The sequence below is a fragment of the Pseudorca crassidens genome, chromosome 19 (genome assembly GCF_039906515.1).
Source record: "Pseudorca crassidens isolate mPseCra1 chromosome 19, mPseCra1.hap1, whole genome shotgun sequence".
Lineage (NCBI taxonomy): Eukaryota > Metazoa > Chordata > Mammalia > Artiodactyla > Delphinidae > Pseudorca > Pseudorca crassidens.
In genome coordinates, this window is record NC_090314.1 from 40,619,196 (window position 1) to 40,640,014 (window position 20,819).

At 45.7% G+C, this 20,819-nt stretch overlaps 1 protein-coding gene across 2 annotated transcripts in view; it reads left to right on the plus strand.

Moving 5' to 3' along the window:
* The first annotated feature begins 2,374 nt into the window (after nucleotides 1-2,374).
* The window catches only part of FAM117A (family with sequence similarity 117 member A), a 43,002-nt gene continuing 24,557 nt past the window's right edge, over nucleotides 2,375-20,819 (plus strand). Inside the window, exon 1 of one of the 2 annotated variants that reach the window (XM_067714937.1) lies at nucleotides 2,375-2,602. In XM_067714937.1, the coding sequence (XP_067571038.1) occupies nucleotides 2,407-2,602 (196 nt within the window). In that variant the 5' untranslated portion in view covers nucleotides 2,375-2,406. Of the gene's footprint in view, nucleotides 2,603-2,691; nucleotides 2,833-20,819 lie in introns of those variants that run through there. The other variant, XM_067714938.1, reaches the window with a different exon arrangement.

The following is a 20,819-nucleotide window of genomic DNA, read 5'->3' on the forward strand; positions in this document are numbered from 1 at the left end:
TTAATGTGTTGTTGGATTCTGTTTGCTAGTATTTTGTTGAGGATTTTTGCATTTATATTCATCAGTGATATTGGTCTGTAATTTTCTTTTTTTGTAGTATCTTTGTCTGGTAATATTCTACCTATTACATGCCTATTGTGAAAATTAAATGAGATGATGTACGTGAAAGCTGTGAAGTACTAGACAAGAGTTAATTTTAACATCTCAGCCAAATTGCATCTTTGGAGACTCTTTATGTAAAATGTACATAGTAATCCTTCTATGTTCATAAGAAAGTTTTAAAAGAATAGAGATTAGTATTTCATCTCTGGAGTCAGGCTGCCTGAGTAACCTTGGGCAATAAGTAATCTTGCTTCAGTCTGAAGACTCAATGAAGAGGAGATACTACCCATCTCACAGGTATCATGATGAGAATCAAATGAGATAATGTATGCAGGATGCTTAATATATACCTGGCATGGAGAAAGGAACTCACTGAATGTTATCAGCTACTATTACTGATTTTATTAATGAAGATGTGAGGCAGGGTGGTGCAATAAGATCTGATAGAGATCTGTGCTAGGAATCAAAAAGATTTACCTTTTGGGGCCTTAGTTTCTCTATTGGCACCATAATAAGAATCCATGGTTTTCTTTTTCCAGATTGTCATGGGGATTTAAAAAAAAAAAAAGTATATGAAGACTTTGAACTAATTGGAATTGAGGAATGTTATAAATTGCAAGATATTTTTTAAAAACTGAGTTAAGTTTATAAAGACTGAATTTTCATCAGTTCATCAACTTTTGTTCATTCCTACCTGCCTTTGGTAAAGTTGTCCTCTTCATGGAAAAGGAGTACAGCATCTCCCTGTCAGTAAAAAAGATTTCAAATGTCAGACCTCAAAGTAAATTTTTCAAATCTGCAAGGATATACTCTTTGCAAAGAAAACCTTTCTTTAGGACGTTGCATTGCCTCAATTTGTTCTCTGTACATAGGCTGATTTTAATATTCATCCAGTTCATGAATTTCCACTTTGGGTATTTTCTGCTTTCAATATTTAATCCCAAGAATGACCTCTCCTTGCCTTGCAGCACGCTCCCAGATTACCTCCTTTTCTCTGATTAGTTAGTATGGCTTCAGGGAATACCTTCATTTTAACGTTAAGCCGGGCAAAAACAGAAATAGAAAGATAAATCTGTAGCAAGATCAAAAATAGATATCATGGCTAAATATAAACCTGGAGGGAATTATCTAATTATTTGGATGCTCCCTTATCACAGACAATCCAGGGTTGATTGCCTTTCACTTTTTCCATATAAGAGAACAAAATGGTTAATGAATACCACGAGTAACAATTTTTTCTTTTGAAGAGTAATAATTTTAAATAGTAACTTAAACCCTCTTTTCTTCCCCAAATCTCATCATGTATATTATAGTATATGATTTTCACAACTGCGTGCATTCTTTTTGGGGACCGTCCAGTCTCATTTTGACTTGTAGGTCAGAGAGCATTGAACTGGGAAGACCAGGACTTGCTTACGGAGTCACTGTGCAAATTTGGTCAACTTTCTCAGTCACTTTGTTCCTTCCACTCTGCTGAGCTAGAGTTGGAAGGGACGACTCTGCTCCTTTTCAGTCTCAATTTAATTTACAGGCTAGCAGCTGCTTTTTTTTAGGTTGGACCAACACCAAGTAAGGACTTGGAAATGTGAAGAAAGACAAATGTGGTGTCATTTGAGGCACAGTAGCCATTAAGTTCACGGATATAATGCAAATCGCATGCAAATGTTATGAAAACTTGGCATTAATTTGTAGAAACTTACTTTGGAGCTTGCAAGCAGCGTTGAGATCCTATGAGGATTCAAAACTAATGTTTTTAGGTTAAACCAAAAGTAAGGCTTTTTGAAGTTATTGGTTTCTCCATACTTGCCGGGACTCAACTGCTGAAAGTTTGACACTCCTCCCTGCCCCCCATAATGATTTCACTACGGCTTGATTCCATTTTACACCCGGTCCCGCCCCCGCTTAGCCTGACGTCACGTGATATCGTATTTGCATACTACCTGGGACTGGGTGTAACGCTCCCCTTTTCTGCGTCTTCTCATTGGCGGCGCCGGAAAACCAGCCCTCTTCCGGACGGACCAATCAGCGGACCCTCGGACGTGGGACAGCAGGCAGGGGTGGGGTGGAGGTGGGGTCTTAGGTTGGATCGCTAGGCATATCGACCAATCGTCCTCTGGTGTGGGAAGATCAAGCCGAGGATTGGTTGGGAGGAGGGGTCTGGGGATCCGTAGGCCAATGAGGGCTCTGGGCTGAGGGGGGCCGGTCTCCACCTCCTAGGGCAGATAAGCAGCAGCAGCGGGGGTTGGGGGGCTGTGTGGGGCTCACTGTGGGGCCGAGGCAGGCCGGCAGTCAGGCGGGCGGGCGATGGCGGGGGCCGCAGTGGGCGGCAGAGGCGGAGGTGCCTGGGGGCCGGGGCGCGGAGGGGCAGGGGGGCTCCGGCGGGGCTGCTCTCCCCCAGCCCCCGCCGGCTCCCCCCGAGCTGGGCTGCAGCCGCTCAGGGCCACCGTCCCCTTCCAGCTGCAGCAGCCGCACCAGCGCCGGGACGGGGGTGGCCGCGCAGGTGAGTCGGGCCTGGAGTGGGTGCGGGGGGGGTGAGGGGAGCCGTTGGGGGAGGGGGGGCGCGTGACTGGGGGGAGGGGTATGGGGAGAAGTGTGAGGGGGAAGTGGATGGGGCGAAGGAAGAGCAAGGGGGTCGTGCAAAGTCTGCGAGGACGGAAGGAGCAAAAGCAAGGAGTCGTGAACGCGGAGTGCACCCCCGGGACAGAGTGTGCAAGGAGTCGGGGCCGAGAGGTGAGGGAAGGAACCTGGCAGATGGAGGCTGGCTTTGGGGGCGTAACCGAAAAGTGGGCAGAGGTGTCGTGTGGGGGTGAGTGGAAGATGCAGGGGTGGCAGCGAGGTGTGAGGAAGGAGTGAGTTGCGCGTGATGGGGGCGCCCTGTGTAGGGTTTGAGCTGGAGCGAGGAGCCGGTGGGCGCTGGATGTCTGCACGGGAAGGGGGAGGGGCATGGAGGAGAGCCCCGTGGAGCTATGTGTTAGTTCTCCAACTTGAGTTTGGCACCAGCATCCCGTTCTGCAGCTCTAGAGTTCCTTTTCCCACCACTTCACGTGGGCTTCCCTTTCTGCCACCTCCTGGAGCTGATTTCTTCTGAGCCGTTGGAATAACTTAGTTTAACGGCTTTTACTACCGTACAAACGCTCCGCTCCTATTCCCTACATTCCTCTTGGTTGGCCCAGAAGTTGTATGTTCCCAGATCACTGACCTGCTTAATATGGCTTCCAACCATTGCGTGTGTGTGTGTGTGTGTGTGTGCGTGTGTGTGTGTGTGTGTGTGCGTGTGTGTGTGTGTGTGTGTGTGTGTGTGTGTGTGTGTAGAACCTGAGTAGTTTGCCCCCTGCCTTTCCCTCCTCCCCCCATCAAGGCTGTTTTGTCCTGGGCATGTCAGTCAACGTGGCAGTGGGGTGAGGGCTACATTCAAGTACATTGTGGCAAATACCCACACTTTCTGAACAGCACCAAAAAGATGTCTTGATAGCAGCTTAATAATGTGGTCGATATGGGGAAACTAGGGGAGCGCAAGCTTAATCTTGCTTTCACACTCAAAGTTGTAATGGATCCCCTGCAAATGCAGGCAGTTAGGAATGGGAAAAGGAACCTACTTGCATGAGGAGGTTGGCAAGAAGTTGAAAGTGAGACTTGCATTTGATTCACACCAAATGTGAAAAGATCACTGCACACTTCCAAAGCCTCAGGGTCTACCAAACGCACAAAAGTCATGGTCCCTGCCATCTGATGGTTAATGACATTCTCTAAAGCAGAGTTTCTTGAGCTTTTTGTGATTACTAAACTTAGTTTCAGCACACCCCCTCCTGAAAGTATAGCTGCTACGGTGCCTTCCTAGGTAGGAATGGGATTAAGAGGGTCTCTGAAGTAGAAAATCCAAGTCTGTCTGGACTTCATTGTAAATGATAGCATTGCATCTTGGAACGCAGAAACTTGGTCAAATCTGGTAGCAAGATGGTAACCAACTAGTAAAAGTATACCTAGAATCTGTAGAGCAGGGCAATGCCCAGATAAACTCATGCCTTTCATGAACTGCTGTAAAGCAAACCAGAAGACTACAAACCTGTTGGTTTTGTTTGTGCTTCCTTGGAGTCCAGGGAAGTTAGTAGAACAGCAGGCACCTGAACCTTAGTTGCTTTTAGTAGAAATCAACAGAAAGCCTGCCTGTGTCTTAGTTGGAAATCTATTAGCGATCGCATTTTAACAGCAGTTATTTTGTGTCTACTATAGAACTAATATTTAAAGGACAAACACTGGTGGGCACTGTGGAAAGAAGAGTGTAGCTTTGGATGACTGGGTTCTTCACATGGCCTGTTCCTTTTTTAGGGCCAGGGAACCCAAGATACTGGTAAAAACATAGGAAGCTAGAGCTCTGCACAATTTGTTGGGTGATTTAAGGCAGATTGGGTGATCTCTTGCTTATGGATTGGGCTGATGGATTGTTTCTCCACTAATTAGTATCCCAGAGACCCTAATAAGGCACTTACCTGGTCTGTAGTGGGATTATCTATAGTTCTCAGTGAGGCAGGAGAGAGGAAAGACAGGAGGAGGAAAGAGTGGCCTGAGCCTGTGGAGTTCTTTGTGGCCAGACATTAAGGAGATGTTCCTGGCCTTCGGTTTGGGAGCACATCAGGTCTTCTGAATGTTAACTTTTACCTTTATGTGTGTTCAGATTGTTTCCATTCCTCGGCCTTGAGAAGTGGCAGAAGTGGTTTCCTTTGGGCCCGTAGGATATATGTGATAGAAGTAAAAGCCTTGCAGTCATAAACCCTTAAGAGAATGGCTTTGCGTGCCAGTTACCTGGGTGTTGAATCCAGGTTCTACCTTTTACTAGCTGTGTGGCTTGGAGGAAGTTAAGTAACTTCTGTGCCTCAATATTCTCATCTGTAAAGTGTGAATAATAATATCTACATCATAAGAATCAAATGAGTCAGTAACTATAAAGTGCTTAGAACAGTGCCTGGCAAGTAGAAGGTACTCTGAAGTGTTTGCTGCTGCTTATATTGTTGTTATTCTCTCCACCCAGCCAAGGTGAGAGCACTGTTGGCCAGAGCCCATTGCCTTTTCAGGCTTCAAAGAGCAAACCCATATTGGTCTGAAACCAGTACTGCAGGTTTCAGAATTTCAGGGCCTCCCCTTGCACTTTTATTCGCTCATCTTTTAAAATGAGCTTTCTAAACAGGGCTGTGAAACCCAACTGTTTAAAAAAGCATGTGAGCTGAGACGGAGTTTTAGGAACAATTAAGTGTCGTCACTTTCTGTTTCCCATCTCAAAGTGACGTAGTGCTCAGGGCTGTGCAGTTATCTCTCCACCACACACCCTGTTGTGTTCTTGACTAGGTATATTAGATGTTGTTTTAAAAAAAAAGAGTTATGGTGTAAAGAGCAGGATTTACCTTCTGTGGCCATTTATCTGTAAGGGATGTCTTCATAAAGTGAGGAATGGCTTCATTTTTACAAGCCTGGGCGAGGGGTGTGGAAGGTAGAAGAGAGTGGAGAGAAAAATGAAGGTCAACTCTAAGATGCTAAGAGCTACTAGTGGGTAACAGAAATCCAGGATAAATTTCTTACTGCAATTTCCCCTTTAATTAAATTCTCGTTTATGTCTTTAGTCACTTGGAGGCTGCTGACTTTTATATTCTTCCAGGACCACTGATGATGGACAAAACGGGGCTAGGAGGTGAATTGTTCTGGGTTCCAGTCTTACCTATTCTGTTTAGTGTCTCCATATCCATGTCCAGAAGCTAATGTTCAATACAGCTTTGCAAGTTCTTCTCTAGTGGACCAGCCCCGCTGGCCAGCTGGGTGCTGGGGTGGTCCAGTGCCTCCTCTGCCCACCAGACTCTTCTTAAACCGGGGTTTGGCATTATGGCCTGCAGACCAAATCCAAGCCTCTGCCTGTTTTCGTAAATAAAGGTTTATTGGAACACATGGAGCCCTGCTCCTTCATTTAGGTATTGACTGTGGCTGCTTTTGCACACTGACAGAATTTGAGTAGTTGCGCACAATGACAGAGTTGAGTAGTTGTGATAGAGACGGAATAGCCCACAAAACCTAAAATATTTACTACATGACACTTTTCAGAAAAAAATTGGCCTACTCGTTGTCTTCAACGATGTTCCTGACCAATATTCCTATTAAAAAGATGAGTTTCAAATGTGTGTAGTATACACCTCTGCAGAAAATCCTAAGGGGGTAAAGAAAACTAAGAAGCCTGTATCCCCACTCATATTTTAGGGAAAAAGAAAGGGGGATCATCAGCTTCCAGTCAGTTCTCAATCTTTATAGAAGATCAGCACATGTGAATCCATGCTGCCCACCCCCACCCTTGTCAGGTGACATGTGTTCGGTAGATATAAACTAGTTTGGATTTACATAAAAGCTTAACTGTTAGGCAAATTTGCATCTCCTCCCCTCTTACCCTCCTTCCAAATCTAACAACCCACAACTGCAGTGAACATATTTCAAAATCAGTTGGAAATTACTTTAGGCTTATCTCCTGTTTTGGATTTTTCTCCTTACCTTTTATTTTTCTGAACAGATCATTGAGAGCTGGTGGTAGTCATGGCTGCCCTCAAATACTGACTTCCTCACAGGGACATAGGAAGGGTTTATTTCAAATGTCCATTAGGTTCTCCAGGATGGTTGTCTCAATGAATGTAAGGCAGCATTGTTATTAAATGCTATTGGTAATTATTAAACTCCTTTCCTTGCAGTGCTCTTGTAAACTTAGTCCTTAGGGGATGGGTGTTTAGAGAGGTATGGAACCACATAAAGGAGGTTGCTTATTAGAAGCTCTCATCAAACCATGGTCCTTGGTTTGAAACAGCCTGGAGATTAGAATAGAGTGTAACTTTTCTATGCCACGGAGCCATCTTGCTATAATGAAGCTTGGGCTGCAGTTAAAATCCTTTAAGAGCTACAATTGTGCTTTGAAAACCTGTGATTGAGGCAGCTTCTGTTTGGGAGGCATCAAACACCAGGCACTTCCCAGCCTGACACTGCTAGCTTGCTTTTGACAGCTTTGCTAGCACTAGGCACATGGTCAGCAAAATGCACTGCTGAAATATCTGACTCTTAAATGTTATCACCAATGATGGCATCTTGAAACTGGGGGCTAAGGTGCCTAACTACTTTATCTTTTTGGTACCCAAAGGAGAGTGCGTCCATGTGTTTTTCAGTATTTTGGACAGTAAGGGATTATACATACGGAAGCTCTCCACAGGTCACATAGAGCGAGGATTTTTTAAACCATTTGAGGTCAAATGGAGAAGGGCTGAGAACAACAGTGGGGTGTGGCTGTAAGAGGGCATTGTTCTCTCTGGTTCTAGATATAGATTGTCCTCTAGAAAATTTGAGGCGGGATTGATTGCAAAATTTTCATAGTTGTGGTGGCAATATGAGCATTGCCAAAGTGGTTGGTGGGCTTTAATAGCCAGAGAACACTTTACCTTCATTTTCTGCTAGTTTATAATGAATGATGTGATGGGCACCAAGGCCACACTATTCCTTGGCTCTTTTTTTTTTTTAATCTATTTATTTTATTTGTTTTAGTTTTGGCTGTGTTGGGTCTTCGTTGCTACGCACAGGCTTTTCTCTAGTTGTGGCGAGCTACTCTTCGTTGCAGTGCGTGGGCTTTTCATTGTGGTGGCTTCTCATTGTGGAGCATGGGCTCTAAGCATACGGGCTTCAGTAGTTGTGGCACACGGGCTCAGTAGTTGTGGCTCATGAACTCTAGAGCGCAGGCTCAGTAGTTGTGGCACACGGGCTTAGTTGCTCCGTGGCATGTGGATCTTCCCGGGCCAGGGCTCGAACCCGTGTCCCCTGCATTGGCAGGTGGATTCTTAACCACTGCGCCACCAGGGAATCTGAATGGAGCATCATCCTCTGGATTCTTACAGCTCTCACATAGAGCCTTGGTGCCAAAGGATTCAGACTTTAGGGTGTGACATATTCTGGGGGCAGGCCTGGTTTTTGAGTTCTTATTGACACTATCATATATATCAAATGCTATATGACAGTAGGTCAAATGCTTTACTAGACTTACCTGGGCTTACTCTTATTCCACAGGCAGCTTGGAGCCCTTTGAAAGGGCTGGAAGGGAAAACCTTGTGTTTCCTTCCCGTTTCAGAGTGAAGGTGGGTGACCACCAGCAAGTTAGTTTAGTGAGACTGGACTGTCTCTTCGTGAGTTAGTAAGTTTTATCCCCCTCTGAGATGGATAGAAGAGGGAGCAGGGAAGAGTGGAAGCAAAGCAAAGTTGAGTGGGGAATCTGGTCAACTTTCCACCTCTGCCTGAGTTGAGTCTTCACAGAGGGCTCCATTATTTGGTTTGCTGGTTTATGAATTAACCAAACATTAGCCAAATCTAGTCACATTGTTGGGTCCAAAACAAATTCTGATCTCAGAGAGAAAAGCGTTTTGGATTATATTTGAAGCTGTAAATTATCTGTTTCCAGTTCCTCTCCAGTTGTGTGGCGCTTGTGAAGGGGCTCTTGTTCTTGGGAACAGCTGTCTGGTGGGAAGCTCTGCACAGCTGGCTGCTCTCACCCAGGATTCAAGCTCATGGTCCTCAGTGAACCTCCTGGTTTTGAAAATTCTTCCTGGCACTTTGTTTTCTCCTCCACACTTTTCCTCAGGGTCGCTACAAAGCTGAATGCCCAGCTTGGAGTCATTTAAATGTTTATTCTTAGGCCCTGAGTACGCCTCAATCGAATTTTACTGTGTGGGAGCACCACAGCCAATCAAGGGTGGCTTCAACGAACTTAAAAGAATGCTATCAAAGTATTTCATAATAGAAAAACTTACAACTCCAGCCCCTGGGGAACCTGGAACTGAAGTCTGGACTGTGTGCAGACACTTAACCTGCCCTGCTCTTGAGCCCCAGACAGCTGACACCAGGGGTGGCGAGTGCCTTGGGCTCAGCTCTGCCTGCACATTCTAAAAGGGGGGAGGTTGGGGGAGGCCTGGGAAGACTCCTCCGGGGGCTTTGGTCGACCTGAAGCGGCAGGCTTCAGGGGTGGGGGAGTTTTCTCTCAGAGCCTGCCTGAGTGTGGCTTCTTAGAGTTGGGCAGTATTTGGCAGGCAGAGTGATAAGTTTGGGGTGCCTCTTCTCTGACCCTGTACTCCCTATCTTGCAAATGGTGGGTGGCTTTTCCGGGGGGAGCTTTGTTAATGAGCGTAGGTCTAGATTACCACCTGCTCTGCCGCTTGCATCCCTCATCATCTGATCCTAAATGAAAACATGCAGGAGAGCATGGAGGTCTAACCTCCTCAAGAGGCAAAGGTAGGATTAAACATACAACTCTAAAAGCAAATTACTAACATGTGCACCAGTGAATAAAAGATAAATTCAAGCTGGAGGAGGTATAGAGTGAAGGAATATTCAGTGTTAGTTAGGGTTAATTAGAGAATTACTGAGATGTCTCTAGTAGGCTTTTTTTTTTAATTGGCCAGTATATTATTCTCCCTACCATTAAATTAAATTTTTACTCTCTCCCTTCCCTATTGAAAGTGGCACTGGTGTGTCCTTGTTTAGTCAGCTGTGTACTTTAACTTTCTCAGATCTCTTTAGTCCCTTCTGCCCCATGCTGGAAATTGTGTGCCTGCCTTTTTAAAAGGTAGGCACCTCATGTTTCAAGTTCAAGTGCAATGGAACTCACCCTGCAGCTTGAACAGATTTGAGTGTTTTTGCAGAGGGAGGGCCAGGGCAGATGGGGATTGTTGTGCTCAATAAATGCTTGTTGGATGGAGTTGCTGGAAAGGCAGCAGGGGTGGGGAGAGTGAACCACACTTCCCCAGGCTCATTTGAAATGGTTTTTTCCACTTCTGGCCCCCACACTCTGTGCCCCCTTTATAATACCCCTCTTTAGCTACTTACAAGGCCCCCCCACCCTGCCCGAAGTGTTAGTGTTCTCTCTTCAAATCACTGGTCTCCCATTCATCCTGGTCATTGGGCTCGAAGCCCAGCTGGTGGCGAAGACGTGGCATTTCCATGGATGTCTTCGCTAGGCCTGTAGGTTCTGTTCGCCGCACACTTAAAGCCAGAGGGTGAGCTTGGGCCGTTAGTTACCAGGTTGATCCATGGAAACAGCCAATGTTTAGGATTTTGTTGTGATTTTGTAAAAGAGCCAGAAGACCTGGCTTTAGGCTTATATGTGGATATGGGTGAGAGGCCAAGGAGACAGATGAATGCGGGATGTTCTTTCACTCCAGGTAAATTTGCACCAAATTCCTAGTAGTGCTATAATGTATAGCAAAGGAAAGCAGGAAAACAAAATCTGAATTAGCAGCTTTTCTAGGCCAGGGTGCAGAATTGCCTATTGGCTTTAGGGTGGTTTTAGAGGTATGATCAGGCAGGAAGCCCCCCTTCCCAAGCCAGGCACCATCCTTTATATGAAGCACTGCTGATTCCTCTTCTCTTTTCCCCACCAAATGGGGGAAATGCTGGAAAGAGATGCTCACTGTCACTCCCCAAGCCCTGATACCTACACTGTCATCCATGGAGCCTGTGTTCCCCTGCCAACCACGGGCCTGGTGGCTTAGTCAAAATGGTTTTATAAACCTGCTCAGTTGTGGGTAACTTTGAACAGAATGAAAATGTGATTGCAAGGAAAGAAAGGCAGCTTCTCTTCCCTCCTCCCCCCTTCTCTCCCCAACCTGCCACACTGCCTTCCCTTTAAGAGTTTTCTGTGCTCTATGCGTGTTTGATCGCCCACACGGCTTTGAGAGCTGCGGCTGATAACACATGCGCTCCCTGCCCTACACCTGCAAGCTGGCTGAGAACCTGACGCCCAGCCCCTATTTGGGGATTGTCTTTGTAACTCATGCCCATCAGATATGACACACAAATTGGAGTTGAGGGTGGAGTGGATAGCATTTGGCATGACAGAGGGGATGCAACCAGAGAGCTTTCACAATATCATGTCGTCTGGATTTCGAAGTTGGGGAGAGGAGGCCCACGTGAGGCCATCCATGTGGTATGTGCACATCTTAATGCTGAAGGCAGCCCCTGGGCTCTTTCTCATTAGAACCGTAATCCTGGGGAGTTTTGTGTTCACAGGAGAAGTCTAAAGCAGCTGCTTCTGTGGAAAGGAAGAGTCTGTGGATCCCAACCCTGGAAGGCCCCAAAATTCATCTGCATTTTTCAGGGAAGCTGAGAGTGTGGATAGTGTTAGTTTTGACAACACGTTCTGCGTGTTTAGCTCTTTGTTGCTCGCAGTCGGTACCCTGGAACGTTTCTCATTCAACCTTGCCACAGTCCTGCAGGTGCAGGTGGCATTTGCTTGTTTTTGCAGATAAGGAAACTGAGGCCCCGAGAGGAAGTGACTTGCCCAAGACCATGTGACTAATAACGTCCTTTTGCTCCTGATCCAGGGCTCTTCCCACATATGTGTGCAGAGTCTGTAGGGAATTTCTCCTCAGGCTGGCATCCTCTGCTGCCTGCCCAGCACACACCCGGCCTATTTCCCTTCTGCTTATATACCTGTATTCCAGGAGCAAAACTTCATTTGTTTAACTGACCAGAAGAGAATTGGAGAGGAAAATGGGCTGCAGAGAAGTCTGTTTGTTCCTTTAGCACCCCATAAGTAACTATCCACTTGGTTCAGCTGATTGGAGGGTGATGGTTATTACATTATATGTGTGATGTGGTGACAGCTTTTGAGTGTTTCCAACTGGTTGTAGATATGCAATTTCCACGTGGAATGAGAAGCTAACCAGGGACAGCTAGGGCCCAGGAGGCAGGGTTTTCCTGCCTCGGTGGGGTCATGGTCATGGTTACTGAGCTTGGGGCCATGTCAGGGAGATACTCTTAAGATGGAGCTTACAGGAAAGGGTGTTTTTCTTCTGTGTGACTATGTGGAACCCCCCAAAAGCACTCAGGAGTAAATGTGGGTGATGCATTTCTGTGGTGGGGGGGCTAGGTGCAGGTGGCATTGTGTCATAGGTGACACTTTAGTCCTCCATGTAGGGGACGGCTGGTCCAGACCTCCCCCACCCCTGCCATACTCTGCCTGGGCGTGTCTCCCTCTCCTAGCTTTAGGTTAACTGGGAGTGGAGTCGTTGTGATACGTGATAGTGCCTTTATGAGACAAGTGTGTGCCCACTAAGGGGACCAGAAGGGACTTGAACTCAGGAGAAAGTTCCAACTAGGGACGTGGTGTCATGGAGAAGTGCCTGAGCTGCTTCATAGAGAGGGTTATGGGCAGCTTTTACCTCCTTATTTCTCTTACAAAACCAGATTTCGTGTAGAATTCTTGAATATTCTAATAACCATATGCTTATGTGGAACCTTCCTTTCCCAGTTATTTCCCAACTGCATGAGGTAAAGCCCCATTATAACAAATATTATAAAAATGATTCTACATAATAAAGCTATTTCCATGCTTCATCTAAATGCTTTTATTGTTGTTTTTTGTGGTTTTTCTCGTTCAGAGGAAAAGAGTGACCAACTACCTTATGTAACAAGTACTTTTCCTGGTCCCTGTCCGTGTACTCGTTCATCTCTAAATCAGAACACTCGAGGGCTTGCTGTTTGCATTGGAGGCAGGGAGCGGGCAGCAGGGCTGTGGACCATCACCAAGTAGCGCGGGCCCCTTACTTTCTTTTCGCCTCGAACCTCCCACCCTCCTGTCCCTCCTGATTGTTTACAGACAGACCACCACACAAACCCCAACCAAGGACAGTGTGTGTATGTATCTGGATGTGAGCGTCTGTGTGTGTGTCTTGAGTGTGAATGTGTGGGTGCTGGGTGTGAATGTAGGGGAGAGCATGTGTATGAGTGTGTATGTGAGGAAAAGTGCATGTGAAAGAAAGCAAATGATAAAGCAAACGGGTCAAATGTTTAAGAATAGGCAAATCTGGGTAGAGGGCATATGGGTGTTCTGGGTACTGGTCTTATTCTTACATCTATATGTTTGAAATTATTTCCAAATAAAAAGTTTAAAAAAATGAATATATGCTAGACTAATTTGACTGTACCAGGAGTTCTTTAAAGTTTCTTCTATCATCCTTATAACATCTCTTATTCTCCCCATTTAACAGAAAGAACAACCGAAGCCCAGAGAAGTTAAGTGACTCGTCTTGAGTTCATGTAGCACACTGAGGCGGAGGCAGGATTTGGGCCCAGGTATTGACTGTTATAGTAGGAGACTGCAGCTTGTCCCTGCTGCTCGAGCTGGACAAGGTTGGCATCAGGTTCTGAGAACCATTGGGCACCTGCGGCCATGTGTCTGAGCCCAGTCCATGCCCCACATTGACCCAGCAGCGGGGTTAGCAGGGTTGCAGCAGGCTGCTGATCCACACTGAGCATGTTCAGGATGTCCAAGTACCTTCTAGGGAAACCTGCTTCCTCATTCTGAGAAAAACTCTCACTCTGCTCTTCACTCAACTCTCTTCATTTTCTTAAAATACATGAAATCGGAAGACTCTCATGTGCCAGAGCCATAGAGTAATACTACTTCGCATTTTTATGGTAGAGATCCAAGGGGAAAAGGAGTTGAGTTTTGTCTAGAAAGCAATGTCAGGTTATGGGCCAGGCCAGACAGCTTTTTTGCCTGTGTACCAGTCCGTCTGTTGTGCCCACCGCCTTGTGAATGTACAGGAGCCTGCGGAGTTACAACTTCATACACAAAGGGAGGGCTTCACTCTTTGTCAATGAAAACTTTCCACTAACCGCAGGGCCCCAGAAGGGGTGGATCTGGTAATCATCGCTAAGCAGAGTTAGAGGTTCAGACACTACTGTTTGTTCCCAGCCCCTATTCTCTCCCTCCAAACCGCATGCTCTGCATCTATCTGTGCTCCTTGAAGGCACTAGAATTATTCCTGACATTTTTGCTTACTGACATTTCCCACCAGCTTCCAGAATTGGGGTAAGTGAATGAGTCTGACTCTACTTCTTAACATAGAAAAAACAGTTTTTGGAGAATCTTTACTATGTGTCCTTTATCTAAAATGCCTCCCTGCAGCCGCCCTAGAATGTGAGACTGTGGTTAAGTTAGCATCAAAGGATTTTTTCATGGATTCCAGCCAGTTCTGTGAAATAGACCCATGAGCATTTACTATATTATTACACCAGTTTATACAGTTAGATTGTTTGTCCTTAAGCAGTTATCAAGCTATATACGCTGTCTCCAGTATTCTCTTGGCTCTGTCCCACTCCAAAATCAGCGCCCGGTGGATGGCATCCGGAATCCGGACAGGTTGCAGGAGGATGAGAAAAGGCTGCCCCCAAGTCTTACTGGGTTGTCTGCAGTGTAGAGGTCTGTGTTAGAGCTGCCGTGCAGATGGCCAGAGCTGTCTGTTTGGAGGGGACTGGGACCACTGCGCTTTCCCTTCCAGTTCTTAGAGGCATGGATGGGGTGTCTTGGTAATTAACACACCAGACTGTTTCCCTGGATCATATTCTCCTCTTGCTTCAGGAGGATAAGCCTTTTCTTTACCTGACTTATAAAAGAAGGTGTCATTACTATTAAGCAGCTTTTGATTTAAGAGCAGATACAAAGCCCATTGTAAAAGGGGAAGATGGTGTAACTCACCATCCAGTGGTATGTGTTGCCATGTCCTCCTTTGTGCCTGGAAGCACATGTGGAGAGGTGACCTGACAAGCATCCTTCTGTTATGAAGTTATCATTGGTCTCAGGCAGACATTGAGGGTAGGAAAAATCTTCCCAAGGTCATACCTTTCAAGGCTCTTTCTAGAGGGACCATCTAATTTGTGTTTCAGACAAGGTTTACCCTGGAGGCCCTATATAGCCTTTGAGCCTCCCTTAGGAGATCTGAGCAACCAGCAAGACCAGGGCTTTAGAGCAGGGGCTGCCCTGGAATGTTGCCCAGCACACACTGGGGTTTTTCCACCAGGCTCAGCCTGGGAATTTGCCTGGGATTTGGGGTCAGGGTGGATCAGTTCCAGAATGCCAGGGGCCAGGTAGGGAATCACTAGGTGGGATGTAGTGGTCTCTCAGGTATTTCCTTTTTGAAACTGGGGACGCAGTAGAAGTTAAGAGATGGACATAACCAGAGAAGATTTTGCAAGTGGGACAAAATGATCCACGCAGATTTTCAAAGCTTTGAGGGTTGTGCAGAGTTAACCCTAATAAGATTTTAGACCCTGAAGGCAAGGCAAGTTCTGTGACTATACCTTCATGGCCCTGAGGGACATAACTGTGTAACTGCTCCTTTAAGCCCCCCTCCCCACCCCCCAGCCCAGAGCAAAATGAACCAGAGCAGAGGTCCTGACAGACCTACTGAGGTGTAGCAAGTGAGCAAACCTGCCCTCTGAGCTCTGATGTCTACTAGGCAGTTACCACGTGACCAGCCCTTCTGCCTGTGGCGAGCCACAGGTAAATTGAGCACTATTTATACTCTCCTGCTTGGGTGAGGAAGTTTGAGAGATGGTCTGGGAGCGCACAACACAGCTGTCTGATCAGCCTAGGTAAGGCATATCTCCTTTTGACTTGGTGCCTTTTTTTCCCCCTTAACTAATTTTGCCCCGGATAACAGCATGGGCTCTGGGGCTTTCAATTTAGCTGAATCGGTCAGTAGCCATCTCTTATTTACCCTTTAATAGTTGGAGAATTCTAGAACTAGAGGAGGCTCAAACTCTCTAGGTACAACCTTCTGCCTTCTGGTGGGTGAATATTGAGACCTCTGGGGGCATGTAATGATCTCTCCCTGGAGCTGTTCAGGGGCAGACTCTACAATCTCCCTCATTCATTCTGATGAGCAGGAAGTTCTTCCTTTTATCTAGCTGGAATCTCTCCTATTCTAATTAAGTCTCTTCTGCCCTTCCTTTTTACACTCATGCAGAAGAAGACATAAATTCTAATTCACTTCATCTTCCTCTTGGGATCTAGCTACCTTCGCTTTAGCTATTTTTACCCATCTTCCCTGGGATCTCACTGGTTTCTACGTTCCTGTAATGAATGAGCAAATGGATGCCCAGGGTAACTTGGTGGGGCATATCTGAGGTTATATCCAACTCCAACTGTGTTTCTGGATCATAGGAACTCTTTAATTCTGTGCACAATCTGGGTCTTTCTCCTGGGATGACATACCACTTTTTTTTTTTCTTTTAATATTTTTGGCTGCATTGGGTCTTAGTTGCCGCGTGCAGCCTTTCTCTAGTTGTGCCGAGTGGGGGCTACTCTTCATTGCAGTGCGCGGGCATCTCATTGCAAAGACTTATGTTGCTGCAGAGCCTGGGCTCTAGGCACGCAGGCTTCAGTAGTTGTGGCACGTGGGCTCAGTAGTTGTGGCTCACGGGCTCTAGAGCACAGGCTCAGTAGTTGTGGCGCACGGGCTTAGTTGCTCCGCGGCTTGTGGGATCTTTCTGGACCAGGGCTCGAACCCGTGACCCCTGCATTGGCAGGCAGATTCTTAACCACTGTGCCACCAGGGAAGCCCGACATGCCACTTCTTTTTTTTTTTTTTTTTTTTGCCACTTCTTAATTTAAAGTCTCCTTCCCTTAGTATCTTTATTCTACCTTGTACTGATTTACATCCTTCAATTCCTTGCCTCCTAGTAAGCCTCATTGACTGTTTCATTTCTTCTTGCCCACCTTCTCTTTCCCCAAATTAGAAGACCAGAACAGTGAACCAATTGAATTTGACTAAAACCTGCCAAGATTGAACTGCTAAACAGCTTAGATCCTTGCTAAGGAGTAAAGTTAATTCTGTCTTCCCAAATTCCAAATTAAGCCAGTTCTTTTTTTTTTCCCTCACAGCTTTATCTTGGAAAGTTTTAAACCTGCAGAAAAGTTGTAAGCCCAGTACACATCCATTTATCTTTCACCTTAGACTCATTGATAACTTTTGGCCACAATTGTCTAATCTCTCTTCCCTCCTTGTGTGTATTATGTATATGTGTGTCTCGACATACACATATGTGCATCCATAGGCACTTTTTCTCGTGAACTGTTTGAAAACAAGTTGTGAATATCTTGACACTTTGCCCGTTACTTCAAGGGCATCTCCTGAGAATAAGACCATTCTTCTACATAATGATAATATCATTATTACACATAAGGAAACTATAATTCCATATTATCTAATATCCAGTTCATTTTCAGATTTCCTCTTTGTGGCTTTTTGGTTTTTATTTTTGATCCAGGGTCCAGTCAAGGTTCTCATTTGGTTATGTCTTTAAAAAAATCTGTTTAAAATTCCCCTCCCATCCCTGTCTTTTTGTTTTCAGGTTTTTTGATTACTGACTTATTGAAAGTGTGGACAGCCTTCTAGCTGTCCCACATTCTGGAGTTTTGTGACTGTTCCCTTTCAATGGCACTTGACTTGTTCCTCCATCTCCTGTATTTCCTGCAAGTGGGAAGTTAAGTCTGGGGCCCAATTCGATTCAGGTAAAACATCTTGGGCATGAACATTTCGTGGGTGAAGCTGTGTACTTCATAATACATTGCTTCAGGAGGTACACAGTGTCAGAATGTCCATCACTAGTAATGCTAAGTTTGATCATTTGAGGTGGTGACAACCAGATTTCCCTTTGTAAAAGTACATTATTCTCTTATATGTGGTACATTATGTAAGTGTTCTGTTCCCCACAGTGTTTCTCCCAGTTGTTTTGGCATCCATTGCTGACTCCTCCTGACTGAGCTGTTACTTTGGGAGCTGCATAAAGCCAGTTCTAAACTAACACTGAAGGACATGAGTATTGATGTGAGTTCTAAAGAGGAGTAAAAAAATTTTCTTTGGGCTTTTAGAATCATTGGCGGGAAGGCAGCAAAATGAGGCCATCAAATTCTGTCAAACTCTAGGTATTCACACATATGTTGCTGTCTGGCAGTTTACGTGAGGTCAGGGAGAAGGCAGGCTGGATGAAGCTAAAAATAAGTCATGGTTTGTTCACAAAGCAGAAATTATTTTGACTATTTGAACATGATCTATAATTCTATTCTTATTTCCTTTTTTTCTTTCACTCGATTTCCACTGTCCTCTCTAGAAAAGGGATCCCTCCTTTTTAATTGTCTTCCTCCACTTGCCCTACATGCCCAGTGGGTAAAACAGTGTCCCCGAGACCCAGGTCTGATTGTGCTGGTTCCCAGTAGGGAAAATAATAGAACTCTTCCAGTCCGTGGGGAAGTTCCTGAACTAAGGCAGCCAGACAGTCATGACAGTTGAGTCTGACAATGAAACACAAGGGGGGAAATGCACTTTGATAAGTCTTCTGTGGGGGAAGAAAGGCCTGTGTCTCAAGTTGCTGTGTGGCGTTGGAGAAATCAGTTCACCTGTCTACACGAGGGTGTTCCTGGGCTCCCACCCAGAGAATCCCTGAGAGTGTGTGGGGCGCACACATTCAGAACAAAAATCAGAGTAGGGTTTCAATCACAGTTGTCCTCTCACAGGATTTATTGTAGATGAGCCTCCCCAATCTCTGGTTCTTCCTTCACCTCTTTTATCTTTAAAGAGCTAAGTGGACATCATGATTTCTCCTCTACTTGATAAGAATCAGATTGTCGTCTGAAGTGAAGATACTGAAGGGTTTATGCCTGTCCTCTGAGTTTGTAGCCACCCAGAAATTCATCCCTCCCAGGTAGCCAGGCGGTGAGGATTGCTGTTAGATGGAGAAGGCTAGGCTATGGCTACTTATGCTGTTCTTAACAAAGGCCAGATAGATCCCAAAGGAAAGCATGCTCCAATCAGTGACTGCTAGTATCTTGTCCTGTTTTAAGAATGTTGAAATCCTTCAGAACTCCTCTTCATAGAATTCAGATAAAAGGTGAAAAGTTCACACCACTTCCTTTCTTTCGAACTGCAGCTTCTTGAGAATTGAACAAACGTCTAAGTAACTGCTGTCTGCTCTTCATACGCGCGCACGCACACACACACGTACGCTTTGGGATCACCCTTTCCCTCCTTGCTGATAAGAAGAGTTAGGGTGTTCCTCATTTTTTCCCCATAGTGACCCCTCCAAATGGGTTTCTCCTGACCCTTCTCTCCAGCTGCCCATGGATGTGGTCTGCATCCTGGGGAGTCAGACACACAGCAAGAAAAGGTTTCACCTGAGCTACACACTTAAATATGGAGACAGTATTAAATACAGAGTTAATATTAAATATGGAGTTAGTATTAAATATGGAGTTAGTATTAAATATGGAGTTAGTATTAAATATGGAGTTAGTATTAAGGTCCTGGCTGAGAAGTTTTTCATGTGCATACAAATATCACTTTTTTTTCTCTTTAGGTAAGCCTTCTTGGTAAGGCAAATGTGCTGTTACTCCTTTTTTCTTCCTTCTTTTTAATCTCACTTCTTTAGTTTCTTCTCCCTGTTATGATTGAAATGAGCTATTGCTTGGGTTTGAAAGAAGTGTTTAAAGCCCCAGGTTTAATTTTCCCAGCTGGGATGGATGGGGTCTCCTTGGGCTTTCCAAGGAGGGCTTCTAACTCTTGTACAGTCATATTGAGGATTTCGGTTTGACCACAGCTTCCCTCCAAAACCCACATGTCCCTGAGTTAAGCAGTTAAGCGGCGCAGGACCGCAAGCAGCTCAGAAGACTGCCTGCACTGTTTAATCCCAGCACACATACTGAAATGGAAAAGTAATCCCTGTGAAGCTGTGAGGAGGAACTTCCCCTACTTACTGCAAATCTGGTATTGGGGAATATTTAGAAATTCTGCATCCCTGTTTTACTTTGCTCCCCTCCAGGTTATCATTCCCCCCGCCTCCCCCACCCCCAACAAAAGTGCTGCATCACAGCTAGGAGACGGGACAGGACAGGGCCTGCTCCCTCAGTGTCTAACCGTCTGCCCTGCCTCAGCCTCCTGGGTGGCCCTTTCCCTGCCTACTTCTCCTGAAGTGAAGATCAGTGGCTGAAAAAAGCATATTGTTAGAAAAACGTGTAATAAGATCTCATTTTATTAAAAATACATATGCACACATAGGTGCACAGGGAGAGATCAGGAAGGATGTGCAGAATGGTGATTTCTGAGTGGTGGCATGCATCGTTTTTATTTTTCAGTTTTTGCTAATCTGCATTTTTAAATTTTCCTTTAACTTCCTCCTGTCTATGTACAGCTTCTGTTATAATGAGAGTTATTTTAAAGAGGGAAGGCAAGAAGATTAGTGCTAATAATGGCTCAAAGCCCAGTGACATGAGAAAGTGACTGGTAACTTGTTTGCTGAGCCTGCCAGTTGCTGAGTTTTTGCCACTTGTGAAATCTCATTGGCTGTCTCTCTTCTTCCTTCTGTAGTCCTTCTTGGGTATTTTGCGGTCACTCAGCCTCAAGCTAATGGAGGATGGGTGGAGAGTAGCCTTGTCTGGTTTCCCAGGTTTCTCTCTACTGCATTGCCCCAAAGATAGTAAAGTAAGTGAAGTAGCCCCCCTAGATTCCCAGCCAGGACCCTCTGGTCAGCGGCTGGTCTCTCCTTGTAAGCTGCTAAGCCTCCACCCCACAGTCTATCTCTGGCCAAGTTGAGAAGGGCAGCCACAGATGCCTCACTTCCTGTGTCGTCTGCTGCCTTCCTCCTTTCCCTGACCCCTCCTAAGAGCTGTCGCCCTCCTCCTTCGGGTTCCCGCAGTGGGGGTTTGCTGGTGTGGTCAGGCCTGAGCTGATTTCCAGCCAGGAATATGAGGGAACAGCAGAGACCAAATGGTGGTCCTTCTGAAGAGTCAGTGGCTGGAGGAATCCCCCGGAGGTTGAGCTGGCAGCCTGGCCCTTGGGGCTCGTATCGGCCTGCCCCACTTCAGCTTGGTCAGCAGCTTCTTG